Raw genomic sequence first — 20,000 nt, 5'->3', positions numbered from 1 at the left:
AAAGATCCCATTCCTCACTCCCACTCCCACCTACCCCCCCCCCCCCCACACACACACACACACACACACAACTTCTCCCCACCCTGCCTCCGTCAGGACGATTCTCCTGACGTTTTAAGGGGAAAGGCAGAATGAAGGCAGGGAAGGAGATAGTTGGATATGGGTGGGAGGGGGACAGGGAAAAAATAAGGATTGAGAGAGACAGAGGGAAACACAGATCTGTGCAGAGAGAGGGAGTGTGTGAGAGAGAGGGGGGAGGCAGAGAGAGAGGGAGTGTGAGAGAGAGGGGGGAGGCAGAGAGAGAGGGAGGGTGTGAGAGAGAGGGGGGAGGCAGAGAGAGAGGGGGGTGTGAGAGAGAGGGGGGAGGCAGAGAGAGAGGGGGGTGTGAGAGAGAGGGGGGAGGCGGAGAGAGAGGGGGTGTGTGAGAGAGAGGGGGGAGGCAGAGAGAGAGGGGGTGTGTGAGAGAGAGGGGGGAGGCGGAGAGAGAGGGGGGAGGCAGAGAGAGAGGGGGGAGGCAGAGAGAGGGAGTGTGTGAGAGAGAGGGGGGAGGCAGAGAGAGAGGGGGGGTGTGAGAGAGAGGGGGGAGGCAGAGAGAGGGGGGTGTGAGAGAGAGGGGGGAGGCAGAGAGAGAGGGGGAGGCACAGAGAGGGGGGGGTGAGAGAGAGGGGGGAGGCAGAGAGAGGGGGTGTGTGAGAGAGAGGGGGGAGGCAGAGAGAGAGGGGGGAGGCACAGAGAGGGGGGGGTGTGAGAGAGAGGGGGGAGGCAGAGAGAGAGGGGGGAGGCAGAGAGAGAGGGGAAGAACTGGAGAGGGAAACAGGGAGGGGGAAGGCGGGGAGGGAGGGGGTAATCATAGCATCAAATAATGTAGTATCTGGTCAGTTTATCTTCTGGCTACAACAGCAACAAAATAAGTAACTGAATTCAAGCAAAATGGGGGGAACGAAAAACCCCTTTCCGGTGATCACGTGACAGTCGTCCCTTTCTGTGCATGCTAACTTCCCATGTGGAGGAACAAAATGGCGTCTCCCGTCGGACCGACGGATGAGTAGGCAGGCAGGCTCATCTGTCGGTGTGTGTCTTCATGTGGGAGAAGAGGCCGATTTTGGATGCGCACACGTCCCACAGGTGTTGCAAGGGAAAACGTCTCCAGAAGTTGAGCCCTGCTTCCTTCGCTCACGCTTCTCCTTAATGGCCAGCGTTCTCTTGTTTTCAAACGTCTTTATGCCACTAGAGCACAGTATCCTCCAGCGAGAGCGGTCAAGAACATCAGTTTCCCAGTAAGCGATGTCTATGTCACAGGCTTTGAGGTTCGTCTTCAAGGTGTCCTTGAATCGCTTGAAGTGTCTTCCAAGTTCGCAGTGGCCTTCCTTCAGCTGGCCATACAAGAGCATCTTCGGGATCCTGCTGTCAACGTGTCCTGTCCAGCGTAGCTGGCACTGGATCAGCAGGCTTTCGATGCTGGGCAGGCCGCTCCTCTCTAGGACCTGGACGTTGGAGACCCTGTCTTGCCACTTTATGCCGAGGATCTTTCGTAGGCATCTCTGGTGAAACTGCTCAAGCTGTTGAATGTGACGGCGATACGTCCTCCATGTTTCACAGCAGTACAACAAGGCTATTATGAGGTAGTTAATGAGGTAGATTCAAAAACGGCACACGCCTACCCCCCAACCCGCCTCTCTCTCTCTCTCCCTCTCTGTCTCTAGGCTACACGCACGCACGCACGGCACACACACACACACACACACACACACACACACACACACACACACGCACACACAAACACACAAACACACACATACACACATACACGGACACACACACACACACACATACGTACACGAACACACACACATACACAGGCACACACACATACACACACACACACACACACATCAAAAACCGCATGTTCTCAAACACGCGAACGTTGACCTCATCTTCCATTTATCAACTTCACGCCTTCTCGTCATCTGCATAAGCATGAAAAAAAAAATGGAAAGAGAGAGAGAGAGAGAGAGAGAGAGAGAGAGAGAGAGAGAGACCCACATTTATAAGACATCCTATCTGGCGCTGTGTGCACCCCATGTTGCTATAAGAGACTGTCCTCGGCGTGATCCTTGCCCAGTCAACCAACCAAAAGAAATTATATCCGACACGCGCAACCCCCCCCCCCCTCCCCTCGCCCTCCACACCCCCTCCCACCCCTCACCCATCCCATTCCCCCTTTCTTTCCTCCCCCCTCCTCCCCCTCCCCCATTCTATCATACTCCCTTCACCCAACCCTCCTCCAGCCTTTCATAAACTGCACGACTTACACCTATTTTGGCTCTCTCTCTCCCTCTCTCTGTCTCTGTCTCTCTCTCTCTCTCTCTCTCTCCTCTCCCTCTCTCTCTCTCCTTTCAAAGCCCTCTGAGCTAATCACTCATGCAGTTATGCTTTTTTTTGCTATTTTCCAGCTTGCGTATTGAGCTGTGACGCTCGCAGGCAGATCGGAAGCATTACTGATAATACGTGGAGCGAGGGGGGAGGGAGGGGGAGGAGGGCAAAGGAGTAGGGGTGGTGGTGGTAGGAGAGTTGGGGGGTGGGGGGGGCTCAGCCTTTTGTTTGTGGGGATTAACGGCCAAAAAAGTGAAGTGGGTTGAGTAGGGAGGGTGTGTGTGGGGTGGGGGGGGGGGGGGGCTTTATGACAGGGTGTTGGTGGTGTGACGAAGGTTCGTACTAGTACTTACCACAGTAGGCTTGAAGTACAGCTAGTACCCGTTGTTTCCGAGTGAGTGGTCTGACCAGGTCCTGGTTTTTCTCCTTCTGTTTTCCTGAGGGTTCATTCTGGAGGGGGGGGGAGGGGAGGGGTCAAGCCAGCAGGGTTATTATGGGATGGACACTGGACGCGGCCACGCTAGGACTTTTTTTCAATTGTTTAAATTTTTATCATCATTATCATTTTGGGGGATGGGGTGGGATTGGGAGAGTGGAAGAAGGGTAATGAATTAGTTTTGGTGTGTGTGTGGGGGGGGGGGGGGAGGAAGAGAAGGTTGTGTTTGTGTGTTAGGGAGGGGGGGTGGAGTTCCAATTCCTGTTTCAAGCGGTGTCAAGGCGTGCAGAATGGTCCTACACCACGTCTACTTTGAAAACAAAAAGTGCAATATAATGCAATACAAACAAATGTGTGAAATATGATACAATATACCCCGCATATACTGCGTCCTGTTGGCTGGGGTTTTTTTTGGGGGGGTGGGGGGTGGGGGGTGGGGGTGGGGTTGTTGTTGTTTGTTTGTTTGTTTTGGGGGGGTTGTTCTGTTGGGGTTTGTGTTTGTTTTTGCACAGGCCTACACCAGTATGCTTATTGTTTTCGCTTCCGTTTGTTTTGAAGATATTTGAAGCCAGTCACATAGCCATACCATGCTCATTTTTCATGGAACGGGGCGGAGGGTATAGGGGGTGGGGGGGGGGGCGGAGAAACGGGGAAGGGGAGGGAGAGGGAAGGTGCTGCAAGTCCAGCGTGTGTTATCGAAACGGGTACCGATCCCTAGCCTCAGGACAGGAACTTACCCCACCCCTCCCCACTCTCCACCCACACACCCTGCCCCACTCTCCACCCACACCCCTCCCCACTCTCCACCCACCCCCCCTGCCCCACTCTCCACCCACAACGACCAACTGCCACGCTACCAGTGAGCTGTCGCGAACCCACTCAGTCGAGTGGCGATGATAATTTCGCACAGTGGGACTGGCTTGGAAAGATCGAAACGGTGGCTGGGTATATATTATGATAGTGGGGGAGAAAGAGGATATCTCACCTATGTGGCTACAGCTCCTTATCAGTCGTGAAAATTAGAAAGAAAGAAAGAAGAAAGGAAGAAAGAAAGAAAGAAAGAAAGAAAGAAGAAAGGAAGAAAGAGAGAGAGAGAGAAAAAAGAAGAAAAATCTCACATGCCCCTTTACCCAAGTCGGGATTGGTTCGACACTTTACTGAAAACGAGACCGCCGAGGTTATGTTTCGGCGTTGATTCGTGAGTTTGGGGTCTGGTATATATGTGTGGGGTGGTGGTGGTGATGGTGGTAGTGGTGGTGGTGGAGAACATGATTATTGCTTGGTCTTGTCTTTGTTCTCTGTTTTCTGTCGTGAAGTCGTTTCATAAGAAGTCTTTCTTCTTCGCTTATGATGCTTGGAAAGTTAGGCCGAGAGACTGAAGGTAGGAGGGTGCTGTTGTTGTTGTTTGGGTGGTTTGTTGGTTTTTTGTTGTTGAGTCTTTTATGGGGTGGTGGTGGAGGTCTCATGTGTGATGGCAGTGTGTGTGCGCGCGCTTCGAAAAAAAATAACGATACAATGAAAAGAAAAAAAGCAACAACTGGCACACGTAAGTGAGTAAAACGTGAGTGTTTATGCGTGCGTGTGTGTTTGTGTTGAGTGTGCGTCGTGTGGCGAATGTACAAATGTGCGCACGCGCGTGTGGCGGCGCTGTGTATGTGTGCATGCGTGCTTATGCATGCATAGGTATGTTATATTTTTTGTCGTTGATTGTTTGCTGGCTTGCATTTTGCTTTTTGTTGATTTTTTTTTCGGGGGGGTTGGGGGGGGGGGAGGGAAGGGGGCAGGTGCGCGTGGGTTGAAGGGGGTGAGAGGGTGGTGTGGAGGGGGGGGGGGTGCGCGGGGGTTGAAGGGGGGGGAGGGTATGCGCATTTTCCTTCCTCCTTTCGGTGGGCCGCGTGAGGTGAAAGATCACCCTGCTGTTTCACTGTCTCAGCGTTCGGTGTGTTTCATTTCTGAGAAAGCCTGCTGCTTTCCGTTTCTGTTTTCAGCACCTGCACTCCCTGCTGTGTTGACAGAACTGGGACTAGGGGGGGGGGGGACCGGGGGGGGGGAGGGCAAGAGGGAGAGACAGAGACAGACAGACAGGCAGGCAGACAGAGACAGAGCATTTCAGTTTGCTCCTACAATTTTGGCATTCACGACGCACAGACACACCCACAGAAGCAGAATCACACACATGCACACACATGCACACACGCGCACGCACACACGCACACACACATTGGCACACACACACACATGCACACGCGCGCACGAACACACACTCTCTCACGCACGCGCGCGCGCACACACACACACACACACACACACACACAGGCATTCATGTACATACGATGTGTGTGTGTGTGTGTGTGTGTGTGTGTGTGTGTGTGTGTGTGGAAACAGACATGATAAAGACATCACAGTCTTCTTCCTTCCAGGGCTGCAACTCCACGTTCACTCTATGCAACAGTGGGCTTTTACGTGAATGACCGTTTTTACCCCGCCATGTAGGCAGCCATACTCCGTTTTCGGGGGAGTGCGTGTCGGGTATGTTCTTCTTTCCATAACCCACGAAACTGATATTGATTACTGGAGCTTTAAGGTGCAGGTTTTTGGTGTTGTTTGTTTAATCTTCTGCATGCGTATACACACGAAGGGGGTTCATGTACTAGCATGTCTGTACATGTTGATCTGAGAGATGGGAAAAATCACCACCCTTTACCCACCAGGTGCCGTGACCGGGATTGGAACCCGGAACCTTAGGTTGAAAATCCAACGTTTTAAGCACAAAGCTGTTGCGGCAGTCAGAAAGCATCGTCTGTGAGAGGTGGGGGTGGGGGGGGGGTCCGGGGAACAGAGACACACAGGAAACAGGACCCTCCAGGAGAAAGAGGTAGAGACAGAAATAGAGAGAGGGGGAGGGGGGGAGAGACAGAAGACGAGACACAGAGGCAGACGAAGAGACAAAGTCAGACAGACAGATAGAAAGAGAAAGCTATCGGATATCTCGCGAAAGAACCCGGATCACTATCTGCACTTTGTGTGTGTGTGTGTGTGTGTGTGTGTGGAAGGTTTTTTTTGCCCAAGCGTGTAATGCAGAAATGATTTATCGTTCCGTGTCACGCTGAGGATTAATACGCCGTGCCCCCTGTCCGTCACCCCACGCCATTGACAGCACGGGACTCAGCACTGTCCATGACATCACACATCAAATGCCACACAGTCGTCGATGTCTTCCACTGTATTTTTTCTTTTTTTTCTTTTTTTTTTCAACTTGTTTTCCCTCAGAAAGTGTGAAACACAGCAGGAATCAGATCGGAGTCACCAGATCACATGGTCTGTGGGAAGAGTGAGAGAGAGGGAGTGAGAGAGAGAGAGGTGGTGGAGAAACAGACAGAGACAGAGAGCAAGTCATTTCTTTAATATTTAGATACATTTTTCACATACATTTGGATATGTTTCATCAAAAAACAACTATGACGATATATTCTGTGTTCCTTCTGACAGAACTGAGCCATGGAGCCTGAAATCTGCATCCCCACCGACCGCGTGCCCCCGGAGATTTTGCAGAAGCTGAAAGAAATCGGCCTCCTCCTGCAGTCCGAATCATTCCCGTCCCCGAAAAAAGATGCCGATGAGCGAGACGACCTTGGGGTGTCAGGGTCACAGAGACACGCCGTGGTGCACGTGCTGAGCCCTGTCAGGGTGAAGGACACGAGGAGAGACAGCGACGTGGTCAGCCTGTTCGACAACAACCAGCAGAAAGACGGTCACTGTAGCACCGGTGTGTTAGACCACAGGACTGACAACAACGATGGCTTCGGCCACAGGACAGACTCGGACCGGCACGCCCGGCGAGCTGCAGACAGTGACGTGGTCAGCCTGTTCCACCCCCGCCCCTCCCCGTCCAAAAAAGACTCACAGAGCTCCAGACTGGAGGCCACGAGCCAGGGGAAGAAAGAGAGCGAGGGGGCATTCGAACACCGGGGGTCTTCCCCGCTCCAGAACGTGATGAACCAGACCCCCCGACCCTTGCAGGCCCAGGACGTGATGAACCAGACCCCCCGACCCTTGCAGGCCCAGGTCCAGTGTCAGCCTCAGCCGCACAGCAGCCCTCCCGTCCATCCCGCCCCGGGCTGCTCGCAAGTGGGCAGCCAGCAGCCGTTCTCCGCTCTGTCCCCCTGCCCCCGTCAGCCCGACACCCCCGACCTGTACGGCCTCCACTCCCGGAAGCACCCACGGTCCTCTCCCTTCCAGCCTCTGCCTGCCACCCAGGACGGGGAGGACGAGCGACGTCTGGTCAACAGCCGCTCCCCCTGCAAGACCCCGAAAAGGTATGACGACTCCTCCAGGCCGCATCACCCCTCCCCCTCCTCCTCCTCCACCTTCCTCCACCATTCCCCCTCCTCCTCCTCCACCTTCCTCCACCATTCCCCCGGCTCCGAAGCCTCGTCCAGCGCAGTGCCAGCATCGTCTTCATCGTCACTGTCTTCTCGCTCAAGATCACCTCCGTCCCAACAGTCTTGCTCAAACGATGACGACCTGCTACATCGGGGATTCCCGTCAGGTGCCGGCAGCACAGCGAGAGAAGGCGAGCAGAAAAGCCCCAAAGTGCTGACGCCTCCCGAGACCCCGGAGAACGACGTCAAGCGGGTGGTTCCCGAGGTCTTCACCTTTGATGACCTGGCCTGCACTCAGGAGCGTCTGCGACAGACGTCAGAGGTAAGACAGGGTGTGGGGGGTGACAGACGTCAGAGGTAAGACAGGGTGTGGAGCGGTTTACTCTCAAAGAGTTACCAGTACCCGAAGAATTTCCAGAGAGACAATATCAGCGAAGGAGATTTGTCAGCAGGGGACGTAGTGGGTGGATACAGTTCCAGTTCAGGGGATCTTGTACAAGCTTTTGATTGGTGGATGGCTGATGTTTTGGTTATCTTAAGGTTGTACTTACGATGAAACGCATCAAAATACAGGTCCGGTTTAGAGGATCACAAGCTTCTGATTGGCTGAGCCGATACTGTATTTATCTTAAGGGTGGACTTCCGATACAATGCACCATGACCAAACATTTCGTTTTGGGGGACAGGAATCAGTTTTGGGGGATTCGTTTGTTAAGTTGGTTCTTTTTGTTTATGGTTGCTGTTATTTGTATATATAGATCCCCATAAAGAAAGCTATTTCGAGATGATTGTGATGAATGTGATTCTCCTTTGTGGTAACTTTCGAGTTGAGGAGGTCGCGAATTCGTTAATTGTAATTCTATGAAATCGCCATGCAAAATTCACTGAGGCCTGGATTATTTCATTCTGTTTGTCATGGAGAATGTGGCTGGTGTCTTTGACCTGAGTTACAACCAATGAGAAAACAACTCACACTCTTATAAAACCAGAGCTGTAGACAGGAGTTCTCATGCCCGGGACAAAGATCCGGTGACAATAATTATGTCAAAGTCAGAAGACATGCATTTTGCGTCTGTCACGACCTTTCTTTGTTTACCCCCAGCTTTCATTAATGCGGCGATCTAATTAGGTGTTCATTGATCTTGGCCCGTTCAGCATGTCAGGCAAATCTTGGTAGTAGCAGTAGTATTAATAGTAGTAGTAGTAGTAGTAGTAGCAGTCAATACAACGCGGTCTTCTCTATTCTGCTGTGCCAGAGGCTGTACAAAAAACCTCCATTCTGTTTTTTTCCAGAGACTGTACAAACTTCACGAGCAGTTCACTCCAACAAAGCGCTCCCCGTCCACCCCTCGCCACCCGCCCTCCACCCCGACCACCCCTTCCTACGCGCGGCGCCAGGACGTGCTGCCGTCGCCCACCGTGCGGCCCCGCCTCTCCCCGCTGGACCCCCGTTACCTGCAGCACATGGAGGCCACGGGGGGGGCGGTGACCCTGTCCCCCCAGCCCAAGCTGAAGACGTCGGAGGTGCCGGAATCCCCCGTGCCGGGCCTGCAGTCCACCACCAGCACCACGCCCCAGCGTCTCTCCGTGCCTGAGGGGTACTCCTCCCCCCAGCGGCGGGACTCGCTCTCCCCGAATCCCAAGAAGAGGCTCAGCTTCGACGAGGACGGGGGGGTCCCGTGCCAGCTGTTCCAGTCCCAGCGTTCTCAGCGAACTTACGACGCCTCCGCCCTGCCCTACCCTCCCCACCTGCCAAGCCCTCGCCCCTCGGGATCCGGTTCGGAGAATCCGTTCCCGTTCCCGTCCTACGCCATGGAGGGGCAGCCCTTCGGCCGGCTGACCCCAAGCAAGGCGGCTCACTCCATGGCGGAGTTCCAGAGGAGGATGACGTCACTGGCAGCCTTCCACGAGGGCAGGGAGACGGGGGAGGAGGAGGAGGAGGAGGGGGCCTTCTTCTCTGGAATGCGGCACGTGTATGAAAGCTTCGAGCTCCAGAACCGTATGGCCATGCAGAATGGCCGCTTCACCCCCAAGAGAAAGAGATCAGGTAGGAGAATTCTCCTTCCCCCCCCCCCCTCCCCTTGCGCCCCCACCCCCCAGCCTTTGATCCTTTGTTGTGTGAAACGTTTTCATTTTGAAAGTAAAGGAGAGGTGATGGAATATCGAAACATGATGTTTATTCAATCGCAAGGAATCGTGAGATAAAGAAATCACGCTTTGTACTACACTACACTACATTTCACTCAATTTCGTTTTTACCCTGCTATCATCGTGCTTTGCATTGACACTACACTACACTACACTACACTACACTACACTACACTACACTACACTACAATACAATACAATACAATACAATACACTCTGCTGTATATATTTTACAGTTTGAATCCCCTTTTGTCTGCAGAGCTCAACGATGACGGAAGTGACGGCGTTGCCGTGTGCACATGCGCAGTGATGGAGCGGAACTTCCTGCAAATGGCGGAGTGTGCCTACAAACGCATCAGACGCATGGACGCCACCCCAGCAGACTTTGACAGGTTTCGAAACGAACTCGCGCAGACAAACGAGATTTTGCGAGAGTCCATGGGACTGATGAAGCACATCCGGGATCTCTGTGATCACCGGAAGCGACCAAGATGGTGACTGAGGCGACCAAGATGGTGACTGAGGCGACCAAGATGGTGACTGAGGCGACCACGATGGTGACTGAGGCGACCAAGATGGTGACTGAGGCGACCAAGATGGTGACTGAGGCGACCAAGATGGTGAACTCTTTGTGACTTTTCTGTCCGACTGAGATCCTTGCTTGCTTCTGCTGCTTCACAGAGTCCTCCATTTCAGGAAAAGGGAGAAAAAAGAACATACTGACATTTGGACAAAATGAACTGCTGGGAGACTGGAACAGAACAGACAGCTCTGTTTCCTCCATTTTCTGTTGTAACTATCAACAAATACCATATTTCGTATTCAAAATAGTCCGTTGTGTAGAAATCAGACTAGAGATTTTTAAATTAAATTATTAACTTATGATGCATGTTTGAAAACAAGCCGTCCTGATTTTTGAAACATTTTTTTTTCAATCCACAAAGAAGCGTTGAGTTGTGGTGAATGGTCATATCACCAGACATTCTGTTTCGTGCCTCAGTACTACTTATGTCGTGATGCGTTTTTGGATTTGTGTTTGTTTGTTTGTTATTGACTACGATTTTGTTACTTCATGTATGCTGTGTTTTTCCATGTGGTTGTGGACTGGTTCAGTGTTGTTTTTTTCTCTGTCTCTCATCTTGTTGTTATTGTTTTTTTCCAGTAACCAAAAAAGGATTTTTTTCCCCAGTAACAAAAAAAAAGAAAGAAAAGAGGATCGCCAGTGTTCAGCCATTCCCATTTTTATCTTCGGTCAGTGTGTCCGTGGGTGCGGTCAGTTTTTCATTGTTCCCTGATATTACATTCCTACTTGTGATGTGCGACATTGTCCAGTTACGTGCGTTACGTGTTTTATGTATGGAATCGTGAACTATTATATATAATATCTGCGTTACTTTGTTATGCGAGGCACGTGAAGTCATGTTCGTTACTTGTGTGATGCCAAGTGTTATCAAGGTACGTGTTATACGAGTAATGTTTAGTCACGTGCGTTTACGTGCATTACATGTTACACATACCAAGAGCGTGAACCCCCCCCCCCCCTCCCCTCCACCCCCCATGCCTGTCACCTCTCCCAGTTATATTTAGCAGGTGATCAAAGATAGGCTTGCTCTCAAGCTGTTGTTTCATCAAGATCAGAGAGACTTTTGTTTGTGTCCTTTTTTTATGTCGTTTTTATAAAGAGGCTCCTGTGTCTCCTGTGTCTGTTTTGCACAGAGTTCCTGGTTAGAGAAGAGAGTGGCTTGTTTTCTCAGCTGTGATTGGATCAGATACGTTGGAGTGGTATTACAATTTCGAGTGATCTTGGCAGTACACAACCCCTTTAGTGTAAGGCCCATGTGATAGAGAGTGTTTCTTAAAATTAAAGGGAAGTTGTGTGTAATTGGGTAATGTCCCTATCTTACAACCCCCTCTCCCTGTTGCCCCCCCCCCCCCCCCACCCCACCCCCATCACCCACCACACACACACCCAAGAAAAATAATAATAAAGCTGGCAACACCACCCCCCATCCCCACTCTCTCTCTTCCGTCTCCACGTGTGATTTACCGTTATCATATTGTTGTCAGTAACCCCCCCCCCCCACCCCCACCACCACCACTCCTGGGCGTGAAAAAAATTATCAGCCTGGGCGGACACAGTATTCAGGTCAGTTCTCGATGTTTTGTTTCATTGTTTTAAATCTGTGTTGTTGTTTTATTTTGTTTTGTTTGTTGTTGTTGTTTTTTGGTGGGGTTCGTAATTGCTGCTGAACCTACCAGGTATGAAGCACGTCCCTTTCATGCACACCGGAGAAAAAGATTACCCCTCCTCTGTTGCTTTCTCTCTCCCCCCCCCCCCCCCCCCCCCCCCCCGCCCCCGCCTCTCTCTCTCTCTCTCTCTCTCTCTCTCTCTCTTGGTCTCTGTGTCTCGATTCATTCCACACAGGTGCAGTACAAATAGAAAATGTCATGAGTGTGGGTTGAACAGGTCTTGTTGTCGTGACTGAAACAAATCAGTTTTTCTTGCGTTTGATTAGATCAGTGCAGGGTTTGTTTGACGTGAAACCGTTGGATGTTTTAACAACACGTTGAAAGCAGACCCAGCAGTGACTGTTTCAGCAGAAAGGAACAGAACAACTGCCTGTCCTCATTATGATTAATCAGAATTTTATTTCACTTTGACTGTTCGAGATTGGTTCCAGAATCATCAAGAGCTCCCTAGAATATCGTCAACTATTTTCTTTCTTTTTCTTTTATCTTTCTTCTTTCCCTTCTCTTACGTAAGCAAGCTTTTCCCTCACACCACCCCACCCCCCATGTGTAAGCTCCTCCCCCGCCCACCCTCTGCCCCTCCCCCCTTCTCTCATTCCTCGTCCGCCTGGTCCCTAAAAGACTCACCAATCATTGTCGTTGTCAGCGGGCCAGGGCAAGGCTGCAGAACCCACTGAAACGGTCTCTCCCCTCCCCACCAAATTCCCCCCCAGGCGTATTTTCCCACTGTTGGGAGGCGGCCTTGGGCCACTCGGGGTACTCATGGCTGAGACGCTGAGATGGGGAAGTGAGGGGGTGGGGGTGAGGGGTAGAGGTAGCAGTGAATATGGTGCTGGTGGGTGGGTGGGGCTTGGGGGGTCGGGGAGGGTGTACACTTGCCTTGCTTGAAACGGCTCTCTCCTTGTCGAGCAGGTCAAGACTGTTGACAAACCCCTAAACGGCACGGACCACTCCACTATCGATTAAAGTGCCTGGGCTGGCTTATCAAGCCCGGGTCGGCAGAGCTGAGAGGCACACAGAGACAGACGGAGAGAGAGAGAGGGGGGTTGGGGGGGGACAGGGAGACTGTAACCTCGAGCACACTTGCACGGTGTGTTTGCGTGTTTGCATACAATGGACACGAGTTCTACTTGGCCTCCTGGCGGTGACGGAGGGAAGGGGAAGACAGGGGGGAGGATGGAGGAGGGGGGTAAGAGTGGCAGGTATTTACGACACACCTTTAGGCATGACTTGGTGAACTGGATTTTTGTTGTTGCTGCTGCTGTTGCAATTTCGTTACGGTTCTGTTACATTGCTTTGCTCTGGACTGAAGTCTGTGTCGTTTTGGGTGCGGAATGCGTCGGGAGACAGACAGACAGACAGACAGATAGATAGATAGATAGATAGATAGATAGATAGATAGATAGATGGATGTAGATATATTCAAATTTCGTGTCACGACCATGGTATTTCTTTTTCAGTCCAAACCTGTTTACATCTTGCACTTTCGTTTCAAGCACGTAAGGTCTAAGTGCTTTCTTCTTCTTCGTTCGTGGGCTGCCGCGATTCCAACGCGTTTGACCGTTTTTACCCCACCATGCAGACAGCCTCACTCCGTTTTTGGAGGGGACGGGGGGGGGGGGGGTGATCTAAGTGCTGAACTGGCACCAACCTTAATCCGAGGTACACACCTCATCCATCCGCAAGTCATCATGATCCCCACCCCCACCCCCACCACTCTCTGCCTCGCTTGCCTGCCTCCAGCCTCACCCCCACCCCCACCCCCACCACTCCGTTGCTTGCCCGCCTCTAGCCCAGTCAGTGGAAATAGCAAACAGAAACGTGTGTGGAGAGGGGGGGTAGGGAAAGGGGGTTGCGAAAGTCGGACACGGAGTTGTCGCTATTTGCTGGTATCAAATCATTCCCGAACCAATCGCGTTATCTCAAGAGGCTCTCGCGATATCTCCTACCCCCTGTTCGAGGCCGCCTGAGAGTGATGTCCCCTGATAGCTCGCCACTTGTGTACAAGGGACGTAAAACCCCAAACCCAGTTTTTGTCTCCCGCTTTGTTTTTTGTTTTTTGTTTTTTTCTTCAGCAGAGAGAAAGAAGGAACGACCGTGTCCCTTTCTGTTCCGTCAGACACAGTTCACAGGTTCAATTTCGCTGAAAAAAAATATAAGGTATACGACAAACCTGTCAACCCTGCGGTTATCGTCTTTTCGGCTCGCTCTCTCTCTCTCTCTCTCTCTCTCTCTCTCTCTCTCTTGTACGAAAGTAACCAAAAAGCAAAAAACAAAAAAACAAAATAATTTAAAAAAATAAAATAAAAACGCTTCTTCAGTTTCTGTGCAACAGAGGATTCCAGTGTTTAGTCGCTTCATAATTCATCCATCCCGCTACCCACCCACCCCCTCCTCCCCCACGGGGCGGCCATCACCAGCACTCCCCCCCCCTCACCCCCACCTCCACCCCCCCGGCTCCCCACGCCCCCCCAAAAATCATGAAACAAACAAAAACAACATCCTTAACGTCGTTGTTAAAATGCCATTCCCCCAGGTTACGCTCAGCAAAGGTTAATTCAGCTCCACGCACTTGACCCTAAAACAGGGCTGGCTTCCTTGACTTCATGTAGATGATATACGTCACATAGTCGGCCACGTGGCAGAGGTATTGGGTTTCACCCGGCATACATCGCCTTAAAATACAACGACAATTCAACAACAATTAGCATAAAAAACAATGAGTGATACTGTGGCTGACGGGAGTGTGGGTCACATTAATCCATGTCCACGGTTTGCCATCAGGTCAGACCCGGCACGGGAAGACTGGTCGTGTCGCATTGTCATTAAATGCCGGGCACACAGCCTCGTGACATTTCAATTTTCCGAGAAAAGTACATGAGGAATGTACAAGTAGTTTGAGCAAAGATAAAACACGCACACCTTGCGATCGTGCGATAGGTCTATGTCGAAAATGAGAACTTTAAAAAAAAAAATTATTCTATGTTTTTTGTTGTTGTTTTTTTACAAGGAATGGGGTTCCCACAAAGTCATTATCGTTTATCGAACTTTGAGAAACAGTAACAGTTTTGATTGGTGACACGTAGGTGTCCACCTCCTAATTCATAATCACTTGACATTTCAGAAGCTGGTTATTGCTGTGTGGAGAAAATATGATTTCAGAATGTACTTACTAACTCATGTGACTGATGATTTGTGGGAGATCTTTTTTTTTCTTTTTTGTAGCTGTAGAAATATTATTTTTCCTTAAGTACGAGTGCCCGTGTTGTGGCGTGGTCCTTGCAGATTGATCGGTACGTATCAACAAGTCTTCATGCTTCGGTATACTGTTTCGGTATACTGTTCCGGTATACTGTTTCGGTATACTGTTTCGGGGACTTTTTCGGACTGCCTTTCTTTCTTTTCCACTTTGGGTTCATGTTCATTGTGTGATAAAATCCAGAGTGGATGGCCTCAGTAATGATAATAATAATAATTGGGTTTTTTTTCTTTTTAATGCCTCAGTTAATTTGATGAACCTTTTCTAACATAATATTGATAAATATGATTATGATAATCTCTCCCTATGTCTTAAGGCGAAGGAATTTAGGAAATCCAATAACTTTTTTTTCTTTTTTTGCGTCTCGTCAATAATTACGACTCAGCACTTTTTTCTTTTCTTTCAGATAGCTGCAATTCGACCTTCCTTCACAATCATTCCCCTTTCATTCACTCCTCTTTCTTGACACTCGATCTCTCCCTCCTAGACCCCCCCACCCCCTACCAACCACTTCTCCATCCTCTTCATCGTCCTCTCCCCTCTCTCCTCAGCCTCTCCACGCCGTTTCCGCGAGGGTGCAGACTTAACGGGTCGATTAGTTGTGACGGAGCGGCAGTGTGATAAAGGGCTCTTCTGGCCGGGGACTGTGATTGTAAACTGATGGGGTTTCACCTCTTCAGATTGGGGGTAGGGGGTGGCGGGTCGTAGAGGACTTGGAGCACGTATTGTCAGAGCTGTTGTTCCCGTTGTGTGTTATCTGCAGGTGGATTTGTCCGAGTTCTAACGGTTAACTCCTCGCCTACCCTCAACCCCCTCCCTCCCACTCGACTGTAGAGAGATATAAAAAAAGAAAAGAATACGTGAACAGTATCGGGAGGGGGTTAGGCTGGACAGATTCGCACGTGCGCTTGGAAGCCCTTTAGAACGCGGGCACGTACGCGTATGTGTCATGTGCGTAGGATCGCGGATACATTTGCGTTCTCTCTCTCTCTCTCTCTCTCTCTCTCTCTCTCTCTCACACACACACACACACACACACACATATATACATACAATAGCACGCGCATGCTATCCTCAGATTGGTTCTCTTTTGTAAACAGTGTGAGACAATAAACGGAGCTAGATACCATGTTAGTTTTTCGTTTCATGCTACCGTTGTTGTTGTTTTTAGTATATATATATATATATACTTCCATGTAATTGTTCCGCTACCACTGCGGGTGTTGTAAAAATAATCTGGTTGAAGTTCAAACTGCTGTTGTTGGTTTTTATCATTCTTTTTCAATGGGGGTGTTTTTTGTTTGTTTGTTTGTTTGTTTTTTTGTTTTTTGGGTTTTTTTGGGGGGGTTTCGTGGTTGATTTCTAATCCCAGAGCTTGGTGAATTGTTCGCCATAACGTGGGTGTGGTGTTCCGTGAAAGAAGAGTATTAACTTCTGCCTCCCCAGCTTTAACGGGTTCGTCCATGACACTTTATCAACACTTCGTGTCTTAAAAAAAAAAAAAAAAGAAAAAAGAAGAAGATGAAGAAGACGAAGAGGAAGATTTGTTAGTTTGGGTATTCAACGCACTGTTATTCTCTCCTCCACCATCTCCCCCCCCCCCCCCCCACCCACCCCCAGCCCCATAAAACCCATTTCTCCTCCACGTTGTCAAGAAATCCCGTAAAATAATTACCATCGTCGCGTCGTCATAATCGTCGGTGATTAAATGGAGAGGAACTGATGTAGAGGATGTAACGCCAAGACCATCATCATGTGACCATGGTCAGTGACTGACTTGACAAATCATGGCCAAAGTGCTGAGCATGTATTCAGCATTAATTATATAAAGAATGAAATCCAAAGAACTTTACACATTGTTTGGAGGAAGGGCCCTTCCCTAGTATTTATGCAATGACAATAATATACAAGTTCTACTATGACTTAATAGGATACGAGTTGTTTGTTTTGTTTTTTTTGTTTTGTTTTTTTGTGTTTTTTTTAAGTTTGTTTGTTTGTTTTGTTTTTTGGTTGTTGTTTTTGTTTTGTTTTGTTGTTGTTTTTTGGGGTTTTTTTTGTTTGTTTTTTTTTTTGTTTTTTTTGGGGGGGGTCCTGTTTCTTTTTTTCTTTTTTGTGTGTGCGTTTTTAAAGAACTGTTTTCTTCATCAGGAAACCGAGTTCCCCGTTGTACTTACTTACTGTACTTACTGCTGATGATATTGACCGCATTGTCTGTGTTTGGCGTTTGCTGTGAGATGGTCTATTTATTGCAGTGACCTTGTGACCCCCCCCCCCTCCTCACCGTCTTCCCCCCATCTCCATTCCCTCCACCACCCACCGCTACCCCCCCCCCCCCCCCAACCTCCTGCCCGCCACATCCCCCCCCCCCCCCCCCCCCCCCCATTTTGTCCTCAGTTACTTTGCGGTTGAAGTTTGGGTTTGCTGTGATTCCAAGAAAAATGTGTTAGAAGAAACTCATTGTGATGTTTAATCCCATTGTATTATATCCATTCGTCCCTAACCTCATGATATCAGAATGCACGTGTGTTGGTTTGTTGTTGTTGTTGTTTGTTTGTTTGTTTGTTTGCTGTTGGTTTTTTTATGTTATTTGTCCACCTTGTTTATTTATTGGTGTTTTGTCTGTCTCTCTGTCCCTGTCTGTGTCGTTTTGTGTATACTTATATCTTCTCTCTCTCTCTCTCTCTCTCTCTCTCTCTCTCTCTCTCTCTGTGTGTGTGTGTGTGTGTGTGTGTGTGTGTGTGTGTGTCCCTCTCTCTGTCTCTCTCTGTCTCTGTCTCTCTCTCTCTCTGTTTTTTTTTTTTGTTTTTTTTTTCAGTGCACTGATTTTGTGTTTGATTTGTGTATGACTGTTGTTTCTCCTATCTTTTCCAACAGCAGTCTCTTGCTGTATTTTTTCTGTCTCTCTGTTACATACTGTAACATTCCAAATATGTACATATCTCAGATGGTGTCATTTACTCTCAAATATTTATTTGCAAAACATTATATCTAACATAGAAGTTGATTTTCTACCTCCGTCCCAGAATGAAATCCATCAATATTTTTTTTCTGTTGTAATTCCCGTTTGGAGAACGATGTTTACGATGTGTGCATATCATTATTATTTATGATATTTAATCTTATGACTAGACTGAGATAAACTAATTTTTGAGAAAAATGCTATGCTATTATTGTTCAGGTTCAACATGAAACTATGCATGGTCTAGCGCACGAGCATTAATGAGCGCACAAACACGTACGCACGCACGTATACACACACACATGCACGCGCGCGCGCACGCACGCACGCACGCACACACACACACACACACACACACACACACACACACACACACAGAAAGTCACTATTTAACATCCATTGGATTGGTAACCATTACTATGTTTCATGCATCTCTCATCGTTTACTTGTTTTCACGTTTGAATTAGATTTTTAACAAGTATCCTTTACTTTATTCTAGTTTTTCATTTACATGAATATCGTGCTTTTTTGTTTGTTTGTTTTTATTACTTTGGTGGGGTTTTTTTCTTTTGCAGACAAGTACATGTCTTCAATAGTCCTGAAGTATATTGATTCAACGGCACAGACAGAAGGTGCCGCAGACATGCACATGTCTTCAATAGTCCTGAAATATAATTATTGATTCAAAGGCACAAACAGAAGGTACCGCAGACATGCACATGTATTCAATAGTCCTGAAATATAATTTTTGATGCAACGGCACAGGCAGAAAGTACCACAGAAATGCACATGTCTTCAATAGTCCTGCAATATATTGATCCAACGGCACAGACAGAAAGTACCACAGACATGCACATGTCTTCAATAGTCCTGCAATATATTGATTCAACGGCACAGACAGAAAGTACCACAGACATGCACATGTCTTCAATAGTCCTGAAATATATTGATTCAACGGCACAGACAGAAAGTGCCGCAGACAAAGACAGCTCTGAATAAAAGTAACTTTTCACTAAAATTTTAAAAGGTGCTATCCTTAAAAAAATATTAAATGTTGACAAATTCAAAAACTATATGAATTCGACATGTGTTCAAGCCAACGTGTTCATCAACAGTTCAACCAGCCTTCACATTCCTGTAAAGGAAGCCTTTTGCATAAAACGAAGGAGTGATGTGTTCACTATTTGCAAACATATCAGTTTTGTCAGATTTACTCTTCTTGATTTTTTTTCTGATATAGTGTAGCTGCTCACATACTTTAACGCAGTTACTTTAGATATTAATTTATCACATTGGTTTCTTTTTGTGGTGGTATTTATTAGAATTGGAGTGAATAAAAGTTTGAGTTCATACGCTGAGTTACATTGTCATTGTGAGTGTGTGTGTGTGTGTGTGTGTGTGTGTGTGTGTGTGTGTGTGTGTGTGTGTGTGTGTGTGTGTGTGTAGGCGTTTGTCTGTCTGTGTATCCTTCTTTGTCTGTCTGTTTGTCTCTCTCTCTCTCTCTCTCTCTCTCTCTCTCTCTCTCTCTCTCTCTCTCTCTCTCTACTCCGATGATACCGACAGTGCAACACAACACACACAACCCAAAGCAATGTAATGGGCGTGGCGGCGGGGCGGGAGGGGGATCACATCCATAGTTCGATCCAATTTTTATGACAACAGCTATATTCAGAGAATGAGAACGGGCTATACTGATAGCTATTGGACGGTGTGCGATAATTAAGTGGAACACTTCTCAGTGTCAGCTATCTCATGTACACCACTGTCCATTCTCACTGTCAACAACCGTATTCCTATTGCGGTCCACCCCCCTTGTCAACAACCTTAGTCACATAAGTCTATGGTCTGTTCTCAATTCCAGTTCATTGTGGTCCATTTCTAATGTCAACAACCTTATTCACATTGTGTTCCGTTCATGATTCTAAATGTCATTGTCTTAGTCATTTCGTGGTCCATTCTTTACGTCAACATTATTCACGTTGTGACCCATTCCTTACGTCAGCAACATTATTCACGTTGTGACCCATTCCTCAAGTCAACAACATTGTTCACATTGTGACCCATTCCTTACGTCAACAACATTATTCACATTGTGACCCATTCCTCAAGTCAACAACATTATTCACATTGTGACCCATTCCTTAAGTCAACAACATTATTCACATTGTGACCCATTCCTCAAGTCAACAACAT

General features: G+C 48.5%; 1 protein-coding gene across 2 annotated transcripts in view; it reads left to right on the top strand.

Annotated features, from left to right (window-relative positions):
- LOC143295208 (uncharacterized) overlaps positions 1 to 11,644 on the top strand; it is a 26,362-nt gene extending 14,718 nt beyond the window's left edge. For both annotated transcript variants that reach the window (XM_076606781.1, XM_076606782.1), the window contains exons 2-4: positions 6,299 to 7,513; positions 8,485 to 9,238; positions 9,599 to 11,644. In XM_076606781.1, coding sequence (XP_076462896.1) covers positions 6,308 to 7,513; positions 8,485 to 9,238; positions 9,599 to 9,837 — 2,199 coding nt within the window. In that variant the 5' untranslated portion in view covers positions 6,299 to 6,307 and the 3' untranslated portion in view covers positions 9,838 to 11,644. The remainder of the gene's footprint in view (positions 1 to 6,298; positions 7,514 to 8,484; positions 9,239 to 9,598) is intronic.
- The last annotated feature ends 8,356 nt before the right edge of the window (positions 11,645 to 20,000 follow it).

The sequence above is a fragment of the Babylonia areolata genome, chromosome 20, assembly GCF_041734735.1.
Source record: "Babylonia areolata isolate BAREFJ2019XMU chromosome 20, ASM4173473v1, whole genome shotgun sequence".
NCBI classification, from domain to species: Eukaryota; Metazoa; Mollusca; class Gastropoda; order Neogastropoda; family Buccinidae; genus Babylonia; species Babylonia areolata.
Note: the sequence above shows the minus strand (reverse complement) of the source record. Positions and strands in the feature narration are given on the sequence as shown.